Source organism: Theobroma cacao, chromosome 5, assembly GCF_053813885.1.
Source record: "Theobroma cacao isolate CCN51 chromosome 5, ASM5381388v1, whole genome shotgun sequence".
Classification (NCBI taxonomy): domain Eukaryota; kingdom Viridiplantae; phylum Streptophyta; class Magnoliopsida; order Malvales; family Malvaceae; genus Theobroma; species Theobroma cacao.
In genome coordinates, this window is record NC_142643.1 from 29,004,646 (window position 1) to 29,028,625 (window position 23,980).

The following is a 23,980-nucleotide window of genomic DNA, read 5'->3' on the forward strand; positions in this document are numbered from 1 at the left end:
GAATTAAGCTCGGTATTATAGGGCTTGACCTTTTTTAATAGTTTAAGGTAAATTCTTCACTCTGTGAACCTATTTTTGGAATTCAAAACACTTCAACATCTCAAAAATGAATATTCGAAAGGTCATGAAACTTATGCAAGTAAAACTCATACATATATTTAATCAAGAACAAGCATATGAAATTTTAATAACTTCAAGAATCATTCAATTAAGTTCTCAATTAAGTTCAAGGATTACTTAATAAGTTCAAGGATTACTAAAGCAATTTTGATCACTTTGTCATATCTAAAACCATAATCATTTGCTACTCGACGGGTCAAATATCAAAAGTCAACTTCAAAAGTATCGAAACCCAAAAGAAAAGTATTGATGTATTTCAAACAGAAAGTATTCTGTGAAAAGTCTCGATACTTAAGAAGCCATGAGACAAAGTATCAATACCTCAAAACTGAAAGGCGTGAAAAAGGCACAAATAACGATTATTTTTTGTACAAATTGACTTAAATGGCTCCCAACTTTCAGACTATAAATACAAGTTTTCAACTTGATTTGATAGATGAGAAGGCACTGAAAAACATTCCTTTAAGCAGAGAACAAGAATCATCTTCAAAATCATCAAATTCTCTCTCACTTTTATATCTTCTTATTGTATCAATCATTGAACTTTGAATTTCTTCATTCTTTAGTGACATACTTTGTAAACCTCTTGTACTTACACAAACTATCAACCTTATAAAGGCATTAGAGCTTTCATATCTTCACCCTTGTATTGGATTAAAAGGTTCTACCTTAGCCTTCAAAAAGCATTGTTGTTTAGTTAATGCTTAAACCTTAGAAAAGATAGAGAGGCTGAGTCTTAGACTTGAAAAGACTAATGTAAAAGCTGTGCTTGATCCTTAACAGGCATTTTATATAGTGGATTACAAATTTCTTAATGAACTAAGATAGATGACGTAGGCAAAGAGGCCGAACTTCTATAAAATAATCGTGTCTAGCTTTTCTTCGTTCTAACTATAGTTGTTGTTTTCAAAAACCAATTTCTTTAAAAGTGTTTCTTTAATTGTGAAAGTCTCAAAGAAATGAATTTTTCAAAAAGCAAAGCGTCTAGGGTTTTAAACTTAGGAAATTTTTAAATATTCAATTCACCCCTCTTGACTTTCTATTTTTCTGAGCTTATAAATCTAACACTCATAAATAAAAAAAATATTTTTGTTATTACAATGTATAAAATCAATATTAATGTTTCCTATAAAACATGTCCATCAGCTTGTAAGGTACACAACAACTCTATCAAAGTTAATGTGTGCTAAAATCATTTTGATCATTTATACCAAGTGACAATTTTGTTCCAAATTCCTAACTGGTGAAAAATTGAAGATATATTATTGATTAAGGATTTAATTAAATTCAATAATCCAAAAAATGCTTAATTGTTTAATTTGAAATATTTCAGAGCCATTTTCTTCAATTTAATCTCTTTGTAACCATATAGTGCTTGGTTTAATAGTTGATGCATGATCTCTTTACTCAAAAAACAAGGTTCGAATTTCACTTTTGCTCTAATAAAAGAAGTAGTGAAATATAATTGATTAAATTTAAAACACACGTGATTAAACATTCTCATAAAAATCAACGAGAAGTGATCTTTATATAAAGTATAAAGTATAATTGATTTAAAATATAATGGATTTTGATTTAAAAAATTTGTTTCTGATTAATCAAATTAACTAATTTTTTTATATAAAGTATTTATAAGTTATAAATATAGCATATATGTTTATATAACAATAACATTTATGTTACAAGTATTTATCTACAAATTATGATAGGATTAAATTTCCTTTCTTTATTGTTGAGCTTGAAGTTTACTAAAATTCTAAATATTAGTTTTTACTTTACAATGTACTGTTACTCAATTACTGTACAGATACATTACTATTTTACCTTTGGTTGTTCTGTTTGTTAATAGCCTTGAGTATCAATAGTACTTCTTTTTTCCATTTTTTGTTAATAAAGAAAACTTGCAGAATACGATTCTTGCATTTTCTCAAGATAATTGTAATTACGTGCCCAAGATGTAAGGAATGCTGGGAATGGGCGAGAGTTTACCTAAACTACTGTTTTTGCAGCGCACGAGATGAACGGTCATTTACTTTGGGTTTGATCAATATCATAAGTTGGAGCGTCGCTAAAATCCCTCATATTATCACCAATTATAAAGAGAAATCCGTTGAGGGCCTCTCCCTCAGTTTCTTGATCACTTGGATTGTTGGGTGGGTATTTCTTCTATTCTACCATCGCCTTTTCTTACTTCTATATTATTTACCAAAAGGATTTTATCACCATTCTATTTGCAAGTATCTTTTCAATGTTTTTGGTTGTATTCTTGAATCAGCTACTGTAAGTGTTATGCTCGTTTCCTGTATATATATGGTAATTTTTACTTTATTTTTGTTCCTTACCCTAGTCTGATAACTGAATCTACTTTGTTATCCTTTTCATTGCACTGCTCATACAAATTGCATTGTTACTTTCTATATACATATATATAAATTATGAATAAAGAAATACTAGAACCCCTAGACTTTTCTACTAGAATCTCTGTATAAAGAATTACTAGAACCTCTAGACTCTTTTATAGTCTAGAGGTTAGAGAGTCTAAAGAAATACTAGAACCTCTTGCTCTTTTTAAAAGAATTTAGAAAAAATAAACACTTCTTATTTAAATCTTTATTAATTCTCAATTTGAATGTGTCTAATAATTAACCTAATAGGGCTTTATATAACTATTCCTAAAGCAAAGACCCATGTGAGATTATTATAATTCCTAAATAAAATAAAGACATAATACTCAAATAAGCTCTTATATTATTCAAGAATATGCATATAAACTCTTATTCTTTTATATTAAGTCAAAATCTAGTGAAAAAATAAAAAAAAAAACTCTTATTTTTTTATTGCATTCAATCAAATCCTTATACTTTTATTTTGCATCAAATAAGCCCTTATGACTAATGATTAACTAATTGCTATTAGTAAAAATGTCACTTTCTTTTTATATACACATGACATTGATGTGGAGAGTGAAAAATGCCACATGATCATGTTATCATGTCAAATTAGTATATCGTATCATTATTAATTATGATACGTTAGTATGTCACATCATAATCAATTATGATATTTTAACATACCAAATCAGCGTCATGCGACATAGAATAACAAATGATATTTTGATTAAATTAATTATTAGTAATAAGAGTTTATTTGATTCAGAATAAAAGTATAAGGGCTTATTTGGTTCAAAATAAAAATAAAAAAGCTTGATTGGACGTAATAAAAATATAACAACTTATTTGAATTTTCTTAAATAATTTAGCAATTTTTTTATATATTATGCCTAAAATAAATAAGAGTAAAATAAAAGATAATTAAAAAAGATAACTATAAAAATACTTTTTCTTAATTTAATGTGTAAGTAAGCTAATGACATACTTCTGTATCTGTCTTTACAAAGAGAAACGTGAGATATGGCTTCCACATCAGAGATACATATTAGGGTTCGTCCTGTTTCATGACATAGGAAGTGACATATCATGTTATTTTTAGCTAGTTCAGTTGTTGTCTTGCAAAGAATTGAACTTTTCCTGTACATGTGACCTCATTAACATAAAACAAGGAAACATTGCATAAAACTCAAAAACATTGTCATATGCAATCTTAAAACCATCATCATCCTTGTTTTTGTATGGTTCTTATGGATATAAACATAGGCATCTGGAATGGAAAATTAACAAAAGAGAATAAAAGAAACTTAGGGAGGTCACACTGGTGAGGTTGCCATCTCCAGAACTCAGAGTTCGGGACCTTTCTCCCGAACTTTTCACAAGCTAGCTAACTGATTAGACATAAACGTGCATTCTCTCTCTTCGTATAGCCCTGAAAACCAATTGCATCTTGAGGTCAAGCTGCCACCAGAACTTTCATATATAGTCCCCGTACTCGAAGAGTTGTTCATTTCTTTTGTCTCAGGTAGATGGCGGCAATGACTACAATGGCAATGAGAAGGGCAACAAGCGATTGGAAGCTGGTCCTGACACCCCATTCTGCAAAAACCATAACCTGCTGCTTCTTCGCCATATTCTCCGCTCTCTTTCCTTGTTCATCTATGAGTCGGCTCCCCATCTCTCTGTTTCCTCTTTTCGAAGTCAATTTCCAGGTATTGGTGGGAATCAATTTTCACAATTTATTGTTTTGCCTTGGATGAGGACAAGTGGAAGTACAAATATCCGATGGTTTGCTGAAAGCAACAGAGGACTTGTAGCGGTTGGTGTTTCTTGCTTTGTTTTACCAGAACACTCGTACTTCCAATTCCAAACAAGCTTACTAGGTTTCCGTTAATGCTACTGTCAGAAGACAATGTCCATTGAAGTGTTGGTAATTTGAGAAAAGAGCAACTCGGGATGCTAATGACTGAATCATACAGATTTTTCCATTCTTGTGGTTAAAGCTGAGTTGTTAGTCGAATAAATTTATGCAATTTAGGTTAGTGTTGTTGGTACATCTCCCACTTCTCCCATCCGTTGCCCTGAAGTTATATCAATTACCAAGCATTTGTAAAGAGAGGTCACGTTATAAATTTTTGGAAGGGACTAAAATGAAAATTCTCCACGTTATGCTAGACAAATCAAGCATGACGTCCAAAAATTGGAAAGCAGAGGGAAGGCCAAGTCCCCTGCCTGCAACCGAGTGTGTTTTTGGGATTGATAAGAATTAATTTGGAAAAATAGACAAAAGTTTTCAAATTATAAATACTAAAGAGATTATAAAAGTTATCAACCTAAAATCTTAAATATCTTCTAACAAAAATATGAAAAGATATTGAGTTATATATTATTGAAATTAATTAGACCAAGAAGCTGTTTATTATCATAAACTCAAAAACTTTTAAGTCTATTGTATGCAATTGTAAGATAAATGGTGAATTAAACTTGTAGATATACTTGGATTTCATTGACTATATCAAAATTTCCAAGCTGACAAAACAATTTAAGATCAACAGTTAAATTTAAAACTAAATTAAGTTTTGAAAATATTTTTCAAAAGTGAAATTTTAATATTTAGCTTAAATTAAAAAAAAGTCAATAATACTTAACCGAGTCATAATTTCTATTCATAATTAATAAAATTAAAGTTCACTTTTTTATTTAAATAATAAAAAGAACAAAGTCAAGGATAGAAGTCTGAAATTTTCTGGTGCAACTATATATGCAAGTCGTAACACATCCAATCCATTATGCTCTCCACCACAACAACCCAGAATTTTCCTTCCTTCATATGAGACTGAGCAAGTTCGTCTTACTCTGTTGCTTCCCCTTCGACATCTTTTGGTCTCCCGTTACCGTATACACGATAGCATACTCCTGTAGCGCAGCAATCTATAACTGTCCAGCTGGGCTCACAAAATGAGGATTTCACTTGTTTCATGGCTCTTCTTCGATTCATTTATAGCAATTTTCTGTATCATTAACGCAGTTTCGGTTTCTGGCCAATGTCAAAGCGATCAGCAAGAGTTGCTGCTCAGATTGAAAAATGGCCTCGATTCTACTTTATCTGTGAAGCTGGTGAAGTGGAATCAAAGCAAGGATTGTTGTTCTTGGGATGATGTAAGCTGCGATGCAGGGGGTCGTGTTATCGAACTAGACTTGAGCAACCAATCAATCAGCGGTGTGATTGACAATTCAAGCAGCCTCTTCGGCCTTCTGTATCTCCAGAGTCTAAATTCGGCATATAACAGATTCAACTCCACAATTGCTTCTAGGCTTGATGAGCTCGCGGATTTGAGTTACCTCAATTTTGTTGAGATAAAAACTAGCTTGAATGTCATTTTGTCTAATTATGTACAGGACAAGTGTCCACTTTGTTTTGTTGTGCTGGTTTGGTAATTCACAGTGCATGCTGCTGCACATTTGTCCTAGGACGTGTAAGCACTGCATGTTTGCTCTAATGCTGTGTCAAACACTTGGATTTTTTTCGTACAAGTGTTAGTTAAATAGATCTTGTATATATTTATGCATTTCTCCTCAGTTAATGCAAGGGATCGATATCAACCAAGTTCTGCTCTCTGTTTTGTCTATTGCTTTTACTTTCTCCTTTGCATGCCTGCTGCCTCTTTTCTGTATTAACAAGAACATGGTATCAGAGTTGTGAATTGATCCTTTGAGTCATTTAAACACTTACAAATTACCTTGAAAGTCTCATCTACAATAACCAAACTTCTTTATCAAACATGTCAACTTCAACTTCAACCATTACACAATAGTCACCTCCTTTTTTGTATGGTTCCAATTATACAGTATGGGCCATAAAAATGAAGGCATTTCTAAGAGGTGTTAACCTCTGGAATGCTGTTGAGTTTGAAACTGAATTGCTAGTGCTAAAGGAGAATGCTACGCAGGCTCAAGTGAAGCAATATGTAGAAGATATTGCAAAGAGATATAGAGCCTTGTCATTCAAACATTCAACAGTGTCTGAATCGGTTTTCAACAGGATTATGGGATGTGAGACTGCAAACGAGGCTTTGAGTAAACTTGAGAAGGAGTTTTTGGGGTCTGCAAGGAGCAAACAAGTGCGTTTGCAAAACCTCAGAAGGAAATATGAGCTTCTGAGAATGAAAGAGAATCAGACAATAGGCGAGTTTGTTGAAGATCTGATGAAACTTGTAAATCAGATCAGACTCATGGGAGACTCCCTCATTGATTTGAAAGTGGTAGAAAAGATTATGTTGAGCCTACCAGAAAGGTTCGATCCCACGATCACCTATCTGGAGCAAGTTAAGGATATTACAGAGCTCTCAATATCAGACTTGGTTAGTGCTTTGGAAGCTGATGAACAGAGGAAGGCAGCAAGAAGAGATGAAAGGGTAGATCATGCACTGGCAGCTCGTGCAAAAGGTAAAGCTCCTGCTGATTCTTCATTTAAAAAGAATTCAAATGAGACTAAAGAAAAAGACAAAACTGGTACAACTGCCGGAAGATTTCGAAACAAAAAAGGCAAGTTTCCAATCTGCCCTCATTGTAAAAAGAGAAGCCATTATGAAGCTTATTGTTGGTTCAGACCTAGAGTTAAATGCAATGCATGTAAGCAGTTGGGACATGTAGAGAAAGTCTGCAAGAATAAAGCTGAGGTTGCAGACAAAAAGCAACAGATTGCAAAGCAAGTCGAGAAAGCTGAAGTTGCAGAAGAAGTGTTGTTCATGACTATTGAAGACTCTAACTCATCAAACTATAATCACTGGCTTCTCGATAGTACATGCTCTAATCATATGACTTCAAAGGCTGAGCTATTCTCAGAGCTGGATACTGATCATTGCTCTTCAGTTAAAATTGGAAATGGCTTTATACTGAATGCTGTGGGGAAAGGAACAGTTGCAATTCAAACTACTTCAGGCACCAGGTATGTTTTGAATGTGCTTCTGGTTCCTGAAATAACTCAAAATTTATTAAGTGTTGGTCAGTTAGTTGATGAAGATTACATGTTGGTATTCAAAAACAATGCATGCACAGTTTATGATCCCTCTGCTGTCTATATGATGTCTGTTCCTATGGTTAGAAATTGCTTCCCTGTTAAATGGGGAAATTTGTGCTTATCTGCAACAGAATCTTCATCAAAACAAATTTATCTGTGGCACAAGAGGCTAGGCCATTACCATTATTAGTCCTTGTTGCAAGTAAGTGCCTCTGGTTTGTTGTTGAATCTTCCTAAACTACATGAAGATGGTCCTATATGCAGCTCCTGTCAATATGGTAAGCTGACTAGAAGGTCTTTTCCTAAAGCAAGTTTGAATAGAGTAGAACATAGATTAGAGTTAGTTCATTCAGATGTTGCTGGACTTATGAGTGAGCCTTCTTTAAATGGAAGCAAATATTTTGTTATCTTTATTGATGATATGTCTAGAATGACTTGGATTTACTTCATACAGCATAAGTCAGAAGTGTTCTCAGTATTTCAGAAATTCAAAGCAAAAGTTGAGAATGAATCTGGCTGCAGAATTAAGATACTAAGGACAAACAATGGAGGTGAGTACACTTCTTCAGAATTCACAAGCTATCTGGAGAAGGAGGGCATTCATCACCAACTAACAGCTCCATATTGTCCTGAGCAGAATGGTGTTAGTGAGAGGAAGAACAGAACAATTATTGAGATGTCCAGGTGTCTCCTGTTTGAGAAGAAGCTTCCTAAAAGCTTTTGGGCTGAGGCAACTAACACTGCAGTTTATCTGCAAAATATCCTGATCACTCAAGCTGTGAATAATGAAACTCCTTATGAAGTTTGGTACAGCATCAGACCATCTGTGGATCACTTGAGGATCTTTGGATCCATTTGCTATCTCCATGTTCCTGACGAACTTAGAGACAAGCTGCAACCCAAGGCAAAGTTGGGAGTTTTTATAGGTTACAGTCAGCAGTCAAAAGCTTGCAGGATTTATCAAATTGAATCTGGCACAGTCTCTGTTAGCATACATGTAACATTTGATGAAGGTGCATATTGGAACTGGGAAAAGAATCAAATGCAGCATACTAAATTTCTAGATGAAGATGTTAATCTTCAACTTGCAAACAGTGAAGAGATACTTGATGCAGAACAGATTGTAGATGAACCTCCTGTGAGAGATACTCGATCATTACAAGAAATTTATGAAAGCTGCAATGTAGCTGTATTTGACCCTGCTACACCTGAAGAAGCTATTGTATTACCAGGATGGAAAGAAGCAATGGAAGAAGAAATGAAGATGATAAATCTCAACAAGACATGGAGCTTGGTAGACGACCTAAGCATCATCATGTTGTTGGAGTGAAATGGGTGTTTAGAATGAAGCTGAACTTAGATGGCTCTTTGAGCAAGCATAAAGCAAGGCTTGTTGTTAAAGGCTTTGCTCAATTGCCTGGAGTAGACTATCTTGAAACATTTGCACCAGTTGTAAGAATGGATACCATTCGACTGCTGCTAGCACTGTCAGCTAAGTTTAAATGGAAAATATTCCATTTGGATATCAAATCTGTTTTCTTAAATGGTGATTTGCAGGAAGAAATTTTCATTGAGCAGCCTTATGGTTTTGAAAGTGAGCCTAACCGAGACAAAGTGTATAAACTTCATAAGGCACTCTATGGCTTGAAGCAGGCACCACGTGCCTAGTACTGCAAATTTGATGACTATTTGAAGGGTCAAGGTTTTCAAAAGAGCAGTAATGAAGCTGCTTTATATATACAGAAAACTGATTATCAAAATCCTTTGATTATTTCATTGTATGTTGATGACATGTTAGTTACAGGAGGAGATGATCAAAGAATTGCAAAACTCAAGCTTGAAATGCAAAGCAGATTTAGAATGACAGATCTTGGACAGATGAGTTATTTTCTGGGGTTACAAATCCTTCAAAGTAATACTGGAATTTTCATATGCCAATTAAATTACATTGGTGAGATTCTGGACAAGTTTAAAATGACAGATTGCAAGACAGTAGCCACTCCACTTATTCCTCATGAGAATCTGTCAGTTGACAAAGGGTCTGCACTCGAAAATCCTTCAGCCTTTAGAAGCTTGATAGGATCATTGCTTTATATTTGTGCATCAAGACCTGACCTGATGTTTGCTGCAAGTTATCTGTCTAGGTTCATGCAGGTTCCAACAACTCAGAATTTCTCAGCAGCAAAAGGAGTGCTTAGATATTTAAAAGGCACTGCAAATTTTGGTCTTCAATTCACTTATGTAGATGAAAGTTTAGTTGAGTTGGTTGGATTCTCGGATAGTGACTGGGCAGGCTGTGTGGATGATTGTAAAAGCACTTCTGGATATGTGTTTACATTAGGAAATGGTGTTTTTTGTTGGAATTCAAAGAAGCAAGAAACCAGTGCTCAATCATCTGCAGAAGCAGAGTATATAGCAGCAGCTACAGCTGCAAATCAAGCCATTTGGGTGAAAAAGATCTTCACTGATCTTGGCTTTCTTCATGTGCCTCCAGTCAAGCTGTATGTGGACAACAAATCTGCTATTGCCATGGTGAAAAATCCTGTTTTTCATAGCAGAACAAAACATATCAAGGTCAAATACCATGCCTTGAGAGAAGCTGAGAAGAATCAAGAGATATCCATTCGGCATTGTAGCTCCAGTGATCAGCTTGCAAACATTTTAACCAAACCTCTTCACTTGTCCACGTTTGAAGAACTGAGAAGCAAATTAAATATTCAGCAAGCTAGTATTTAGGAGGAGTGTTGAGATACAAACTAGCTTGAATGTCATTTTGTCTAATTATGTACAGGACAAGTGTCCACTTTGTTTTGTTGTGCTGGTTTGGTAATTCACAATGCATGCTGCTGCACATTTGTCCTAGGACGTGTAAGCACTGCATGTTTGCTCTAATGCTGTGTCAAACACTTGGATTTTTTTTGTACAAGTGTTAGTTAAATAGCTCTTGTATATATTTATGCATTTCTCCTCAGTTAATGCAAGGGATCGATATTAACCAAGTTCTGCTCTCTGTTTTGTCTATTGCTTTTACTTTCTCCTTTGCATGCCTGCTGCCTCTTTTCTGTGTTAACAAGAACATATTTGTCAAATGCTGGCTTCAGTTGTCAAATACCTGTAGCAATTTCAGGAATGACAAGGTTGGTTACTCTTGATTTATCTACGCTAAACTTCCCTGGAGACGTTCCATTGAAGCTTGAAAAGCCAAATCTACGAATGCTTGCTCAAAATCTGAGTAAGCTACAAGAGCTTTACCTTGATGGCGTGAACGTATCAGCGTAGGGAAAAGAGTTGTGCCAGGCCATATCTGCTTCATTAAGTGAATTGCAAGTGTTAAGCATGTCCAGCTGTTTTCTTCTGGACCAATTGAACCTCACCTTTAAAACTTGAAGGATCTCTCTGTTATACATTTGGATAAGAACAATTTGTCTTCTACGATGCCAAAATTCCTTGCTAAATTTTCAAATTTGACTTCCTTGCGGCTCAGTTCGTGTGGCTTGCATGGACTATTTCCAAAAGAGATACTTCAGGTAAACAAGCTACAGTCTCTTGAAATAAAATGAAAAAGTTCAAGGTTCCTTGCCAGAATTCTCTCATAATGGTTCTCTTCGTATCCTAGTGATTAGCAAAACAAAGTTTTCTGAGTCATTAACATTCCACAAGCAACCTTCTGAACTTGACAAGATTAGACCTTTCCTATTGCAATTTCAGTGGAGCAATTCTGAATTCAATCCCATATCTCCAACAGCTTGTTTATTTGGACTGGTCAAAATCCATCATTTGATATGTCCAAAAATCTTGCCTATATAGACCTCTCTCATAATAAACTGACTGGTGAGGTCCAATCATATGACTGGAAAGGCCTTCAAAATCTTACTCATATTGATTTAAGTCATAATTCACTTTATGGGAATATTCCCTCCTCTCTTTTGGCACTCCAGTTACTGAAGAAGGTTAAGCTTTCCAACATTCAATTTAACGGAAAAGTTCTTGACGTTCCAAATGCACCACAATCTTTATTGGATACTCTTGATCTCAGTAGCAACCAACTGCAAGGTCCTATACCCAAGTTTGTTTTTGAGCTCAGTAGAATTTTCATCCTTTCGCTTTCTTCCAACAAGTTTAACGGTACTATACGGCTAGGAGACATTCAGAAGCTTCTCAACCTCATATGTCTTGACCTTGGCATAACAATCTGTCTGTCAATGCAACTGGCAGCTATTCTACCTTGGCATCCTTCCCCAAGATTACTAGACTGGAACTGGCTTCTTGCGGACTGAAAGTCTTTCCTGATCTAAAGAACCAAGCAAGACTTACCTATCTGGATCTTTCAGACAACCAAATTTCAGGTGAAGTACCCAACTGGATTTGGAATGTCGGTAATGGCCTTCTCCAGCATTTGAACCTTTCATTTGATCAGCTAGTTAGTCTGCAAAAACCTTATCAAATACCTGGTCTCTCAGTCCTTGACCTGCATTCTAACAAACTTAGTGGTAATATCCCAACTCTTCCTCCATGTGCGAGCTATCTGGATTATTCCAGAAATAACTTTACTTCTTCTTTACCGCCTAACATTAGTAGCTGCCTCTCGTGTACTATTTTCTTTTCTCTCTCAAGCAATGGCCTTAAGGGTTTCATTCCTAATTCAATATGTGAGCTGGTTATCTGCAAGTTCTTGACTTGTCCAACAGCAGTCTGACTGGTGCAATACCAAAATGTTTAATTGAAAGGATAGTATCTCTAGGGGTACCGAATCTTAGGGGCAACAGTCTCAGTGGCAATATTCCTGATGCATTTTTAAGTCATTGTTCCATACAAACACTAAATGTCAATGGCTATGAGCTTGAAGGGAAGATTCCAAGATCCCTCGCTAGGTGCAAAATGCTGGAGGTGTTAGACCTTGGAAACAATCGGATCAGTGATTCCTTCCCTTGCCATTTGAAGAACATATCCACCTTGCGGATTCTGGTTTTGAGAGCAAATGAATTTCATGGGAAAATTGGTTGTCCAGCAATTATGGCCCCCCGGCCAAAACATCAAATTGTCGACATTGCTCACCATAGTTTTAATGGAAGACTACCGGAGAAATGGTTAACAACATGGGAGGCAATGATGGGTGATGACGATGAAGCCCAATTAAGTGTTAAACACCTCCAATTTGAGGTTCTGAAATTAACTCAGTGGAATTTATTATCTGCACGGCATAACAGTTACCATGAAAGGTCTAACAATGGAGCTGGTAAAGATCCTAACTGTTTTCTCCTCCATTGACTTTTTATGCAACAAATTTGAAGGGCTAATACCAAATGTGATCGGTGAATTCAAAGCACTCTATGCTCTGAACTTGTCACACAATGCTTTCACAGGCGCAATCCCACCATCTTTAAGAAAGTTGCAACAGCTGGAATCCTTGGACCTCTCAAGTAATAACCTGTGTGGCAGTATTCCTCAACAGCTGGCAAAACTAAATTTCCTTGCATTCCTTGACCTCTCACACAACCAACTGGGGGGAAGGATCCCAAAAGGTAATCAGTTCCGGTGGCTTTCAGATGATTCATTTGATAACAATGGGGGATTATGTGGACCTCCTTTAGAGGCAAAATGTCAATCCCCAGACAGCCCTTCCCTTGAGATTCTGAAACTGGGAAGCAGATCGACCAGAGCTGAGGCAGGGAGCGATATTCGTTGGAATTTTATAAGTGCTGATATAGGTTTTTTCTCTGGGTTAGGAATTGTCATTGCACCCCTTATCTTTTGGAAGAGATGGAGGATATGGTATTATAAGCACATTGATCGTGCTCTTTTCAGTCTTTTCCCTCGGCTGGAGAGCTCACCGGAGTCAGAGGAAGAGGCTCAAGCAACGATGGAAAGGAGCAGGGAATCAATGAAAAGATTTTTAGCTAGTTCCTTTGTTGTCTTTTCCTGTTTTTGGTTTTTTTTTTTTCAATTCTTTTGAAGAAAAACAAATTAAATTATCCTAAAAATAGAAAATGAAAACGAACATTCTCTTCTCAAGTTAGCATTCTTTCAGTTTTATGCAAATAGAAAACGTTTTCACTTCTCTAGCTGATCATCCTTGCTTGATAACACATTAATATCAAAAGGGTCATCAGGACAACTTATCCATAATGATACCTGTGATAGAAACAAAACATTAATCCAACACATACCTGATCATAATTCAATTCAATTTCACTTGTTCCTATCTTGGTTGGAGGTTTACCAAATAATAAAAATGATTGCTGACTCCAACCACTTAGATTGGACCCTGCACCAGAATCTCAGCTCCCTCTTATGAAAATTGAGATCGTTTTGCCTTAATGTCAAATCCAACATAAATTGTATTCGTAGCGCCTAGAATTTGAAGATGAAACTTTTGCTTAAAACATTTTATCAGTAATTCATAATAAAGATTTTTCCTCAACTTGATATGGGAAGAAGGGCTAATGGAGTTCACAAGGGAAACTAGAGTAATTCTTCTGAAGTGATTATATTACTTGGTTCTACTTGCATCAATGAGAAGAAAAGCAAATGCAGGAAAGCATTTCTACTGATGAAAAAGTTGAGTCATGGCATAATATAAATTGGTACTAGCATTTAGAGTTGAGTCCAAGATTTAGGATTCATCTACACATGATGCAGTGCAAGAGTAAAGCATCCTGACTAATTTTGTTTGAGGCAGCTTTGCTTGTTTCAATGTAAGGAATGCACGAATGCATCTTTCCTGATATGATAAAAAGCAATGTCATGCCCTAATATCAATGTGCTTCTATGGAATCTATTCTATAGATAGCCTAGCAATTTTCTTCTGCAGTCATTCAAGTCTTGCAGATTGCAGCAATTGGTGCCATAATCATGGGGCATATACATTTATATTTCAACAAGTGTAAAATTCCATTCATGCCACAGCTTCAACCACTGATTAAAAACCTTTTCCAAATTCTTAACTGGCAAAAATTTGAAGATATATTGTTAATTAAGGATTTAATTGAACTCAATAATCCAAAAAATGCTTAATTGTTTAATTTGAAGTATTTCAGAGCCTTTTTCTTGAATTTAATCTCTTTGCAACCATATAGTGTTTGGTTTAATAGTTGATACATGATTTCTTTACTCAAATAACAAAGTTCGAATTTCTTTTTTTCTCTAATTTTCTTTTAAAAAAATAATGAAATATAATTGATTAAATTTTGAAACATACATGAATTAAACATTCTCATGAAAATCAACTAGAAGTGATCTTTATATAAAGTATGATTGATTTAAAATATAATTGATTTTGATTTTAAAATTTTAGTTCTGACCAATCAAAGTAACCGATTTTTTTTATATAAAATATTTATGAGTTATAAATATAGCATATATGTTCATATAACAATAACATTTATGTTATAAGTATTTATCTACAAACTACAATAAGATTAAATTTCGTTCCTTTATTGCTGAGCTTGAAGTTTACTAAAATTCTAAATCTTACTCAATTAGTGTACACATACATTACTATTTTAGCTTTGGCTAGTAATTCTTTATTCATTCTCTGTTAATAAAGAAAACTTGCAGAATACGAATCTTACATTTTCTCGAGATAATGGCAATTACATGTCCAAGACGTGGGGAATGCTGGGAGTGGGCGAGGGTGTACATAAACTACTGTATTTGCAGCGCAAGAGATGAAGGCTCGTTTGCTTTGGGTTTGATCAGTATCATAAGTTGGAGCGTCGCTGAAATCCCTCAGATTATCACCAACTATAAGGAGAAGTCGGTTCAGGGCTTCTCCCTCGGTTTCTTGATCACTTGGATTGTTGGGTGACTATTTTTTCTTTTCCTACTTCCATATTATTTACCGGACCATTCTGTTTCACTTTTGTTTCTTGCTTATACACTTGCAGGGATCTTTTTAATCTTTTCGGTTGTATTCTTGAACCGGCTACGGTAAGTGATTTGCTCGATTCCTGTATATACATGGTGATTGTTACCTGTTTTGGGTGTTTGTTACTGTTTCCATATCAGACAGCAGGGCCGGCCCTCGGGTGAAGCCACCCAAGGGCTTTAGGCCCCAAGTTTAGAGAAAATTTATAATTTTATAATAATTATAATATAATTAATTATATTAAAAATATAAAAAAATTAAAAAAATAATTAATAAAATTATTTGTTCTTTCATTTTTTAATTATGTGTTTAATAAATCTCAATTTTCTATTACTTATTTATTTCTAGAATGTTATTAATTTTCAACTATATTCTCTAAGTTTCAATTAACTAATAGTCATATGTATTTAATCATCTTCAACAATTATTTTTTTCTCACTTATTTCTTTTATTTTCAATCAACGTTTTTAATGATTTTCAACAGCTATTTTTTTTCTATATATAAAACCAATTATTTTTTTTGAATATATAATATATACTTTTGAAATCTTCCTTTCTCATTTGCTCTTTCTTCCTTTAATTTCAATTTTTTTTCAAAAAATACACAACAAGTCTGTTATTTTATTATTTTCATAAAACTGTGAGCCTCATTTGAAAAAATATTGCCTTAATCTTGAATGTTCCTAAAAATATAGCAACTATTCTAACATTGATGGATTCAGTTTATTTTCAAAGTTGAAATTTTTAAAAGAAATTATACACAAAGAAAACAGTCAAATTGACATACTTAATCATATAAAAAGACTAGATTCTTTTCCGAATGTATATATTGCTTTTAGAATAATGTTAACAATTCTAATAAGTGTTGCTTTAAGAGAAAAATGTTTTTCAAAACTAAAATTAAAAAAATTTTATTTAAGATCGACAATGTCTCAAGAAATATTAAATGGATTGGTTATATTATCCATTGAAAAAAAAATATTAGAAAAACTTAGTTATAAAAATTTAATTAAAAATTTTACATCTCAAAAAAATAAAAAAATAAAATTTTAATTAAAAAAAACCCCATTTAAATATTTCATTTTAAACTTTTAAATTTATTGGGTCACCTCTATCAGACAGGTTCAAATTTTTTGCTGTCCAGTGTAAAAACATGCATCTATTCATTGCTAAAAGACATTTCACATTAGCACAGAATGACTTTTTTTACTAGCGACACTTTATCCTCTTGCTTTCTGAAATATTAAGAATAAATCTTCATGGAGCTCTAGTCTAGTTTGAAAGAAATAATTATTTTGATTTTCTATGGGGAGTATTACTGCAGCCAGTATACTGAAACTTTATTGCTTCTCTTTGCAGCTTCCGACGCAATACCATATGGCAGTTGTAAGAATGTACGAAACCCAAAATGTTGTTAGTGTAGTCAATTCTTAATAAGTATATTGTTCTAATTCTCAGTTATTGATTTACATGACCTTCGTCAAAGCACAGTTGTATACAATGACTAGCTCAATTCTTGCGGCCCAGACTGTGTACTATGGTCACATTTATCCTCGATTAAAGTTCAAAGGAGTGTGCCACAAGGTAAGAAGTTAAACTACATTTCTCTTAGAAAAGTTTAGGCAACAAGTTAAAGCTCTGCACTCCCGAAACTAGTGAACCTAGTAGAGAAAGGAAATAGACTATTTTGTTAAATGGTGAGCAGGAGAGAAAAATGTTTAGTTTTTCATTAAACCAAGACTAGCTTGTATGGTATTTTATGTTGTATATTTAAATGATATCAATCTTTTGATTGGATTTAACTAAAAGGTCAAAAAAAAAAAAAGAATTGGGAAAGAATACACAGATCAATTGTGTTTTTCATGTTACTTCAGAAGAGTATATGGTATCTTATGGAATTAGTGTATTGTTATGATCATGCAAATACATGAAGCAGATTCTTGGTCATCTTGATATGGATTTTGTAAACTTGATTTCTCGAAAATTCGATTTCAGCTGACTTGTAGTTTAAACAATTATGTAGAATTGGTTCTGTCAGGTCTTAATAAAATAGATTTGATTGCTTTACCAAGGGATGAATCACTAGGGTGCTAATTGTTCTCAATTTTATGTTTAATAATCAATATGGATGGAAATTAATAGTTGGAAGCCCATACACAAGGAAGTGAAAAGGGAATAAATGTAAATAATCTACTTAACCATTTGTATCAGAATAACAATGAATCAATAAACCATCTTTTACCTAATTGTCCAACAGCTTAAAAATTATGGTCTCCAGTTTTTGCTTTGTTCATAGTGGCTTGGCCACTTGGGTGATTCCAGATATAGTGGTTGATTTATTACATGCTTGGAAAATGAGTTTCAGAAAACACACATATTGGGAGGGCTGTAGATTTTAGTGTCCTTAGCTCTAATGCGAAGAAATAAAGCTTGATATGCAGAAGTTGGAATTGCATTTGTAGGGTATTAACTTATTTTCACCGACATTCTATTTGGACATTCAAGATGTATTTAATATTTCTTTCTAATTTCTTGTTTGATTATGTGCTGCTTTTTCACTTAGTATGTTCCATTTTGCTGTTAATAAATTTTAAGCATACGAGGAAAAAAACTTTCAAATTATTGTGGTAGGAGGTCTTAAGTTGAGAGATCAAGTCTATGTAACTTTTTATGTTCCTGATATGTGGCCATGGAACAATCTCAAAGTATCTAACCATGATATGCTATGGAATCTTCATGATATTCGCTCAGTTGTTTTCTCCATACTTGTATTTAGTCTCCCCGCAGTGGAGATCAACATAAATATAACCTTCTGAAAGCATTGCAGGAGTATTAAACATCTTCATTGGTTTTTGATGGTCGCATTTTTTTCTATGAAGGTTTTTATTTTGTTTTCATAGATGTATCACGCAACAAAATTCCACCATTCACTGTGTTTCATATGTAGGGCTCCAAAGAGCACCAACCTGAGGCGGTGGAAAAAGTTGGGGAACAGATTAACAATCTTGATGTGAAACAAGTTATTGATGCTGACAGATTAAGTTCTCCTATTCCTCTTCCAGCAATTAATGTAAAGAGTTCTCCGGGCAGAGAATTTTACTACATGTAATTCAATATTCACCTTTAAGTTCTCACACTTTCACTATTTTGCTTTACTTTTTGGACCTAACACCTCAACAACCTTTGTACATGAGAAACACAAACAATATGATTCATTTTCTTTTCTTTTCTTTTTTTGAAGTTTGCATCTGGATTCTGTTATTTTTTGGAATATTTGGTTTCACTGAACTTAGAATTGGTTCTGCCATCCAAGTTAAAAGATCAAATTTCCTTAAATACCTCCCGGATTGTCATTTAGTTAAGCATATGTCATAGACTTAGAATTGGTTTACCCACTTCCCTGCCTACATGTGCACTTGCAAATACATATATTTTACTGTATGTCACTTTCTGTTTGTTCAACAAAATTTTGGGACATTTAGGAAGAAAAAGTAACTGATAGATGCTGATGCAGACACTAAGATAGACTTAGAGCGAGTTTTCTCATACTTTTTCAGATCCTGAAAGAAGGTTAGAAACCAAGTTTTCAGTGACCAGTAGGACATATAATGAATCAAACTACTTCAAGACATATGTCATACCGAAAGATGGAGATCACAGAAAACCATATGCATATTTTGATATGCCCTTCTGAATGATGCATATAGTGATGATCTAATAGTTTCAGTTTGTTTTTTTTATATTATGTTAGGTCAGCAAGATCTCTATCAACAAGTCATACTCCCACAGAAGGATCCTTCCTTGCACGAAGAATGACGACTCCTTTTCATACAAGAAATTCAGTTGAAGAGCCATTGCTCAGTGCACATGTTTCTACCCAGACTGCCTCCCCTCCAAGCACCAAATCATTGTTATGCTTGGTGACTATTAATTAACTTGAAGAACTACATTCTATTCTATTCTAAAAAGAATGTAATATATGAATTAACTTTTCTCTGTTTCAGGTATCTGCATTAATGTTCATTGCCACATTTAATTTCCAGCTCTCAGCATTTAATAAACTTCACTTAAAGCCTGAGATAATAAATCAAGGATTCGCGATACAAATAGGAAGAAAGCTTCTCCAGGTAGTTCAACCTGCTATTAGTTTCCTCCATATGTGCATAATCAGTTGCTGGAACAGCACACTTATATGTATAGCCTGATATTAAAGCATTCTAGAGTTTCTCCTAGGCCTCCTCTATCCAACATGTTTGTTAACCCTAATTTATTTACTTTTTTATGGGCATTACCTATTTTATTTGACTTCCAGTTGTAGTGTGTCAAAAATTGGGAATTCATCTTTGTTGTAGACAAGCATGTAAATTGGATGCCACCATGTTTTAGGGAATTGGAAAGCTCTTGAATGCCTATTGGCTTCATAGCTCTTATTTTTTATGCCCTTTTGCTTCAACTAGATTGAATTCATTGTGATATTTTAAATTAAACTTTGCTGAAGAGGAATAGGCATCACCAACCATTTACTGGGATTTCAGGTAAATGCTGCGTCATTAGGAGAAAGTGGCATTGGAGGAGGCAGCAGGGTTGGAACTTTTCTTGGTTGGGCAATGGCAGCTATTTACATGGGTGGACGCCTTCCCCAAATTTGCTTAAATGTAAGTTTTGCAGGAACCAAATGAGTAGTGTGTTTTAACTGTTTCTCATAAAAAGATGAAAGTGTTTAAATGCTATATGTTCTTCTATTTTGACTTGATTGCTCACGTCCCCTTGAACTTTCAATTTTAAATTTCTAATCCTTCAACTTCTTAGTAACTATAGTGTTAGACTGAACTTCTATCAGATGTGTATAAGTATGGTTCTTATACATTGGTAACTTGGGGCAAGCTAGCATTATATGTAAGACTTCCCCTCCTTGCCAGGCCAAGTAGAATAAGAACAGTGCCTCCTCTTACTGCCTGCTGATCCTTAAATGAAATATAGCAAAGGATATCAGGATTAGAATTCTAGGGCTTTAGATAAAACAGGATCTAATACCATGATACTAAACCATTAGACCTAAATACTTAAGCTAGTAGATTGGGGCCAAATTAATATTATGTCTGTTATAGTATTAAATTCTCTTTCTAGTTGTCACAAGTTTTGTGATACAATGTTATTTTTTCACAAAGCATGTGTTTAATAAAAGAATTATTACACTTTTGACTAGTGGAGGAAGGATTGCCTTGGTATCTATGCTTTGTATGTCCAAAATCATGAAATTTTTTGGCAACATTTTGTTTTAAGCTGACAACTTGAATATCATGTATTTGAGTTGAACTTAATGTAGTTTTCCCGTTCAACTTTGCAGATTAGAAGAGGCAATGTAGAGGTAAGCATATTCATTAATATTTTAGTTCTCAATACCCACATGAAAGCAAGAACACACAAAAAATTTTGGTGCCATGTGCTGCTCCTTTTTGTTTATAAAACGTTTTGAATCACTGGAATAAGCATGCAGCATATTTAGAGCTTGTTTTTTCTACTTGGGATTAGAGGAAAAAGTATTCTGTGAATTGGAGCTTTTTGGGAAGTGCTTTGGAATTAAAATTATATGAAAGAATTAATAATATCTTTTTCAGCTCAAAATCTTCATTCAATACCTCTGTCAATTGTCAAATGCTGCTTAGCTATATGAAATAAAAGAACAATGCTTTTGAAGCCAGTCATATAAGCATGGCACTTAATATATAGTTCTTTATCATTGTCACCGAAATGAGAGAACTGAGAAAAAGAGGGAGGAAGGCTGGGAGGGGACATGTTGTATTTATATCAATTTGTATGCAGGGTCTGAATCTTGTATGGCTTGTCCACGTGTGCAGGGTCTGAACCCTTTTATGTTTGTCTTCGCTTTGGTTGGAAACTCCACATATGTTGCAAGGTAAATTTGGTCAACTCATCATTGATGTTTGGCTTCACTTCGAGTCCTGTTCATCATTGTATTGAGTGTGGTTTGTACTTGAACCATTTCTCAGCTACCTAATGGTGCATATTTGTTCCACTGTTGTTGTTACCTTTCCTTTTTTTTTTTTTGTTTCCCTGTAGCATACTTGTCAAGAGCACGGATTGGTCAAGAATCAGACCAAATTTACCATGGCTGGTGGATGCAGGAGGATGCGTGCTGCTTGATATTTTTGTATCCTTATTAACGATGGTTCTGATATAATGCTTTTTAATTTTTGTAATGGATGTGTTATTTAGAGTCACAAACCCTGGGAATTTTTTATTTTGTTGAGTAATACTTTTTGATTTTTATGGTGTCGCTTATGTTGCCCACTGTTTCTCCTTATTATCATTAATTGAGTTGCTACAGTCACCCTGAAAAAATTTCATATTCTTTGTAGAACCTTATTGCATTTTGCAGATACTGATTCAGTTCTTATACTTCTGCTATTGGGCACCTCAAGGTGCAGAGTATAAGCATGAAAACTTGAATGCATCTTAAATGATGGCAAAATAGCCCTTTGTTGAAGGTTCTCTCTCTCATGTGAGTTTTTGTGCATACATGTGCATGCATCTGTTTAAGGGTCTAGGCAGTATTTATAATTAATATAAATTTGAACAATGGTTTTAATTTTTTTTAATTTTTCTAATTAGGAATAAGAGGTGATTTTAACTGAAAATCTAGTTTGGGAGATAAAATGTGGTTATTATGGGGCTATTGCCTCAGCCTCAAAGGTGGTTTTATGCAATATTGATGGTAATTGTGCTAGGTGAGCATTCATAATTTCAAGGTTATCTGCTTGAGTTTACTTTTATTGATCCTTGCTTGCCAGGGATTCTTTTCCAATTGGAATGAAGTTGGCGGAGCTGGGGGACATGTAGATGCCATGTGCTTTGGATGCGTGATGATAACTCTTCTTTCGGATTTGTTCAGTCAGTGCAGAAGATGACAGCTGCTTTTGATCTTGGCAAAATTTGTGTAGCCTCTGTTACTGCATTGTTGCCTACCTCTACCCACTCTTTATTCTGCTTTTAATTCTCTCCTCCTTATATTTATTATTTTTATTAAATTAATATTTTAAAAATAAAACATACAGGGATTTTATATTTTTATTATCTTTTAAAGTTACTAATACAGTAATCATTTATGTTACATTTATAGTTTAATCAACTTCCTTCATATTTAAAAGAGTAACTAAATTTAGGTTTGAGTCATTCTGAATTTACTTGCTTTGTTTATTTATCAGTTATAATTTGTTTCCTATGATTTATCTGGTTATTGGTTTTAGGTTTTAATTATTATATTATATAGTTTCTCTGTCCAATTCTTTCCCTATTTCTTAAAAGAACAAAAAAATCTATAACTTTAGTGTATTTTTCATTAGAATTTTTTAAAAGAAATTGATGTTCCATGACTTGTGCCACCAAAAATTAAAAAGAATTATAAAAAAAATAAATTTTGCTTATAAAAATAAGAAAATACAAAAAAAAAAAAAAAAGGAAAAGAAAAGAATAGGAGAGATGGAGTCATTATTCCTAGGATTCCGAAAGTTGCTTTATAACAATTTTTTAGTATACTAAAACATCTTAAATTAAAATAATGTTCAATGCACTGGAACTACCATTCCATCTACTAATGTGTTTCAGCTGCTAACAACATTAACAAAATCTAGTGTCATGTCAATTGACTAATAAGATCATACCATATGATTAAATAAACACCCCCTCACTTTTCAAATCAGTGTCCAGGATAGACACGTGGCATGACTCCATTTGTTAAAAAACTATTTAATTTTTTTTATTTTGAAAACAAACAAAATAATTGTTCTATTTTTAAAATAAAGAATTGAAAATTTTATTAAAAAATAAATTCCTAATTTTCGAAAAAAAATGAAAATTTTAAAATTCTCCTTTTTATTTTGTTCTTCAAAATTTTAAGATCTACCCTTCCCAAATTAAAAAACCAAAATTTATATAATATTTTTTTTACAGTTTTTGTAATATAAAAAATGAACATTTAATTAACATTTTTTAATATATATTTTTTGCTCTTTCTTTCTCTAACTCGCAGCTGCTCTTTCCTCTCTCTCCAGAAGCTCTCAGCCAATAACCAAAGCCTAAACACCCCTTTCTACCACAGTGAGCCGCCTCGGACCTGCTCTCACGGCCAACCTCTATCACCGCATATGGAGACTACTTCCTTCCCTTCTCACTTGAATGCCAATCCCGAATCCTAACTCACCCTTAAAACCCCAAATCAGCCAAACTAAAAGCCTAATATTTTCAAGACTCAATCTGGGGTTTTCTTTCTCTAGTTTTTTTTATGGCTCAATTCTCTTTTTGGGTCGTCATCTTTGGAGAGGTCACCATCTGTTCTTTAGGTAGTCTCGGTCAATAGATATATGTAGTGATATATATGGATACTTTGAGCACACGGTTGTGCATTAGATTGTCATGCGAGACATGGATTCCGTTTAATGAAATATATATATATATATATATACTGTGATGGATCAGAATTCTGCATGAATATTTAGAGCATTTGGTTCCATAGTTTATGCGTGATCTTTTCCATAGTTTAGCATTATTAATTATTATTTATGAGGA

General features: G+C 33.9%; 1 protein-coding gene and 1 pseudogene across 1 annotated transcript; both read left to right on the top strand.

The window, feature by feature from the left end:
- Positions 1-5,252: 5,252 nt before the first annotated feature.
- Positions 5,253-13,993, top strand: LOC148762529 (receptor-like protein 40; annotated as a pseudogene).
- Positions 13,994-15,112: 1,119 nt separating this feature from the next.
- LOC18598669 (vacuolar lysine transporter YPQ1) lies at positions 15,113-21,875 on the top strand. Its single transcript, XM_018120956.2, has 12 exons — positions 15,113-15,330; positions 15,414-15,456; positions 16,754-16,780; positions 16,886-16,978; positions 18,342-18,499; positions 19,146-19,314; positions 19,399-19,521; positions 19,930-20,049; positions 20,742-20,762; positions 21,253-21,311; positions 21,476-21,566; positions 21,795-21,875. Exons 1-12 carry the CDS (start codon positions 15,113-15,115, stop codon positions 21,873-21,875), a joined length of 1,203 nt encoding a protein of 400 aa, XP_017976445.2.
- The last annotated feature ends 2,105 nt before the right edge of the window (positions 21,876-23,980 follow it).

Coding starts and splice junctions, on each gene's coding strand:
- LOC18598669 (XM_018120956.2), top strand. CDS start 15,113: ATGGCAATTACATGTCCAAGACGTGGGGAATGCTGGGAGTGGGCGAGG. Junction 18,500..19,145: donor GGCAGAGAATTTTACTACAT/GTAATTCAATAT, acceptor ATATTATGTTAG/GTCAGCAAGATCTCTATCAA. Junction 20,050..20,741: donor TTCCCCAAATTTGCTTAAAT/GTAAGTTTTGCA, acceptor TCAACTTTGCAG/ATTAGAAGAGGCAATGTAGA.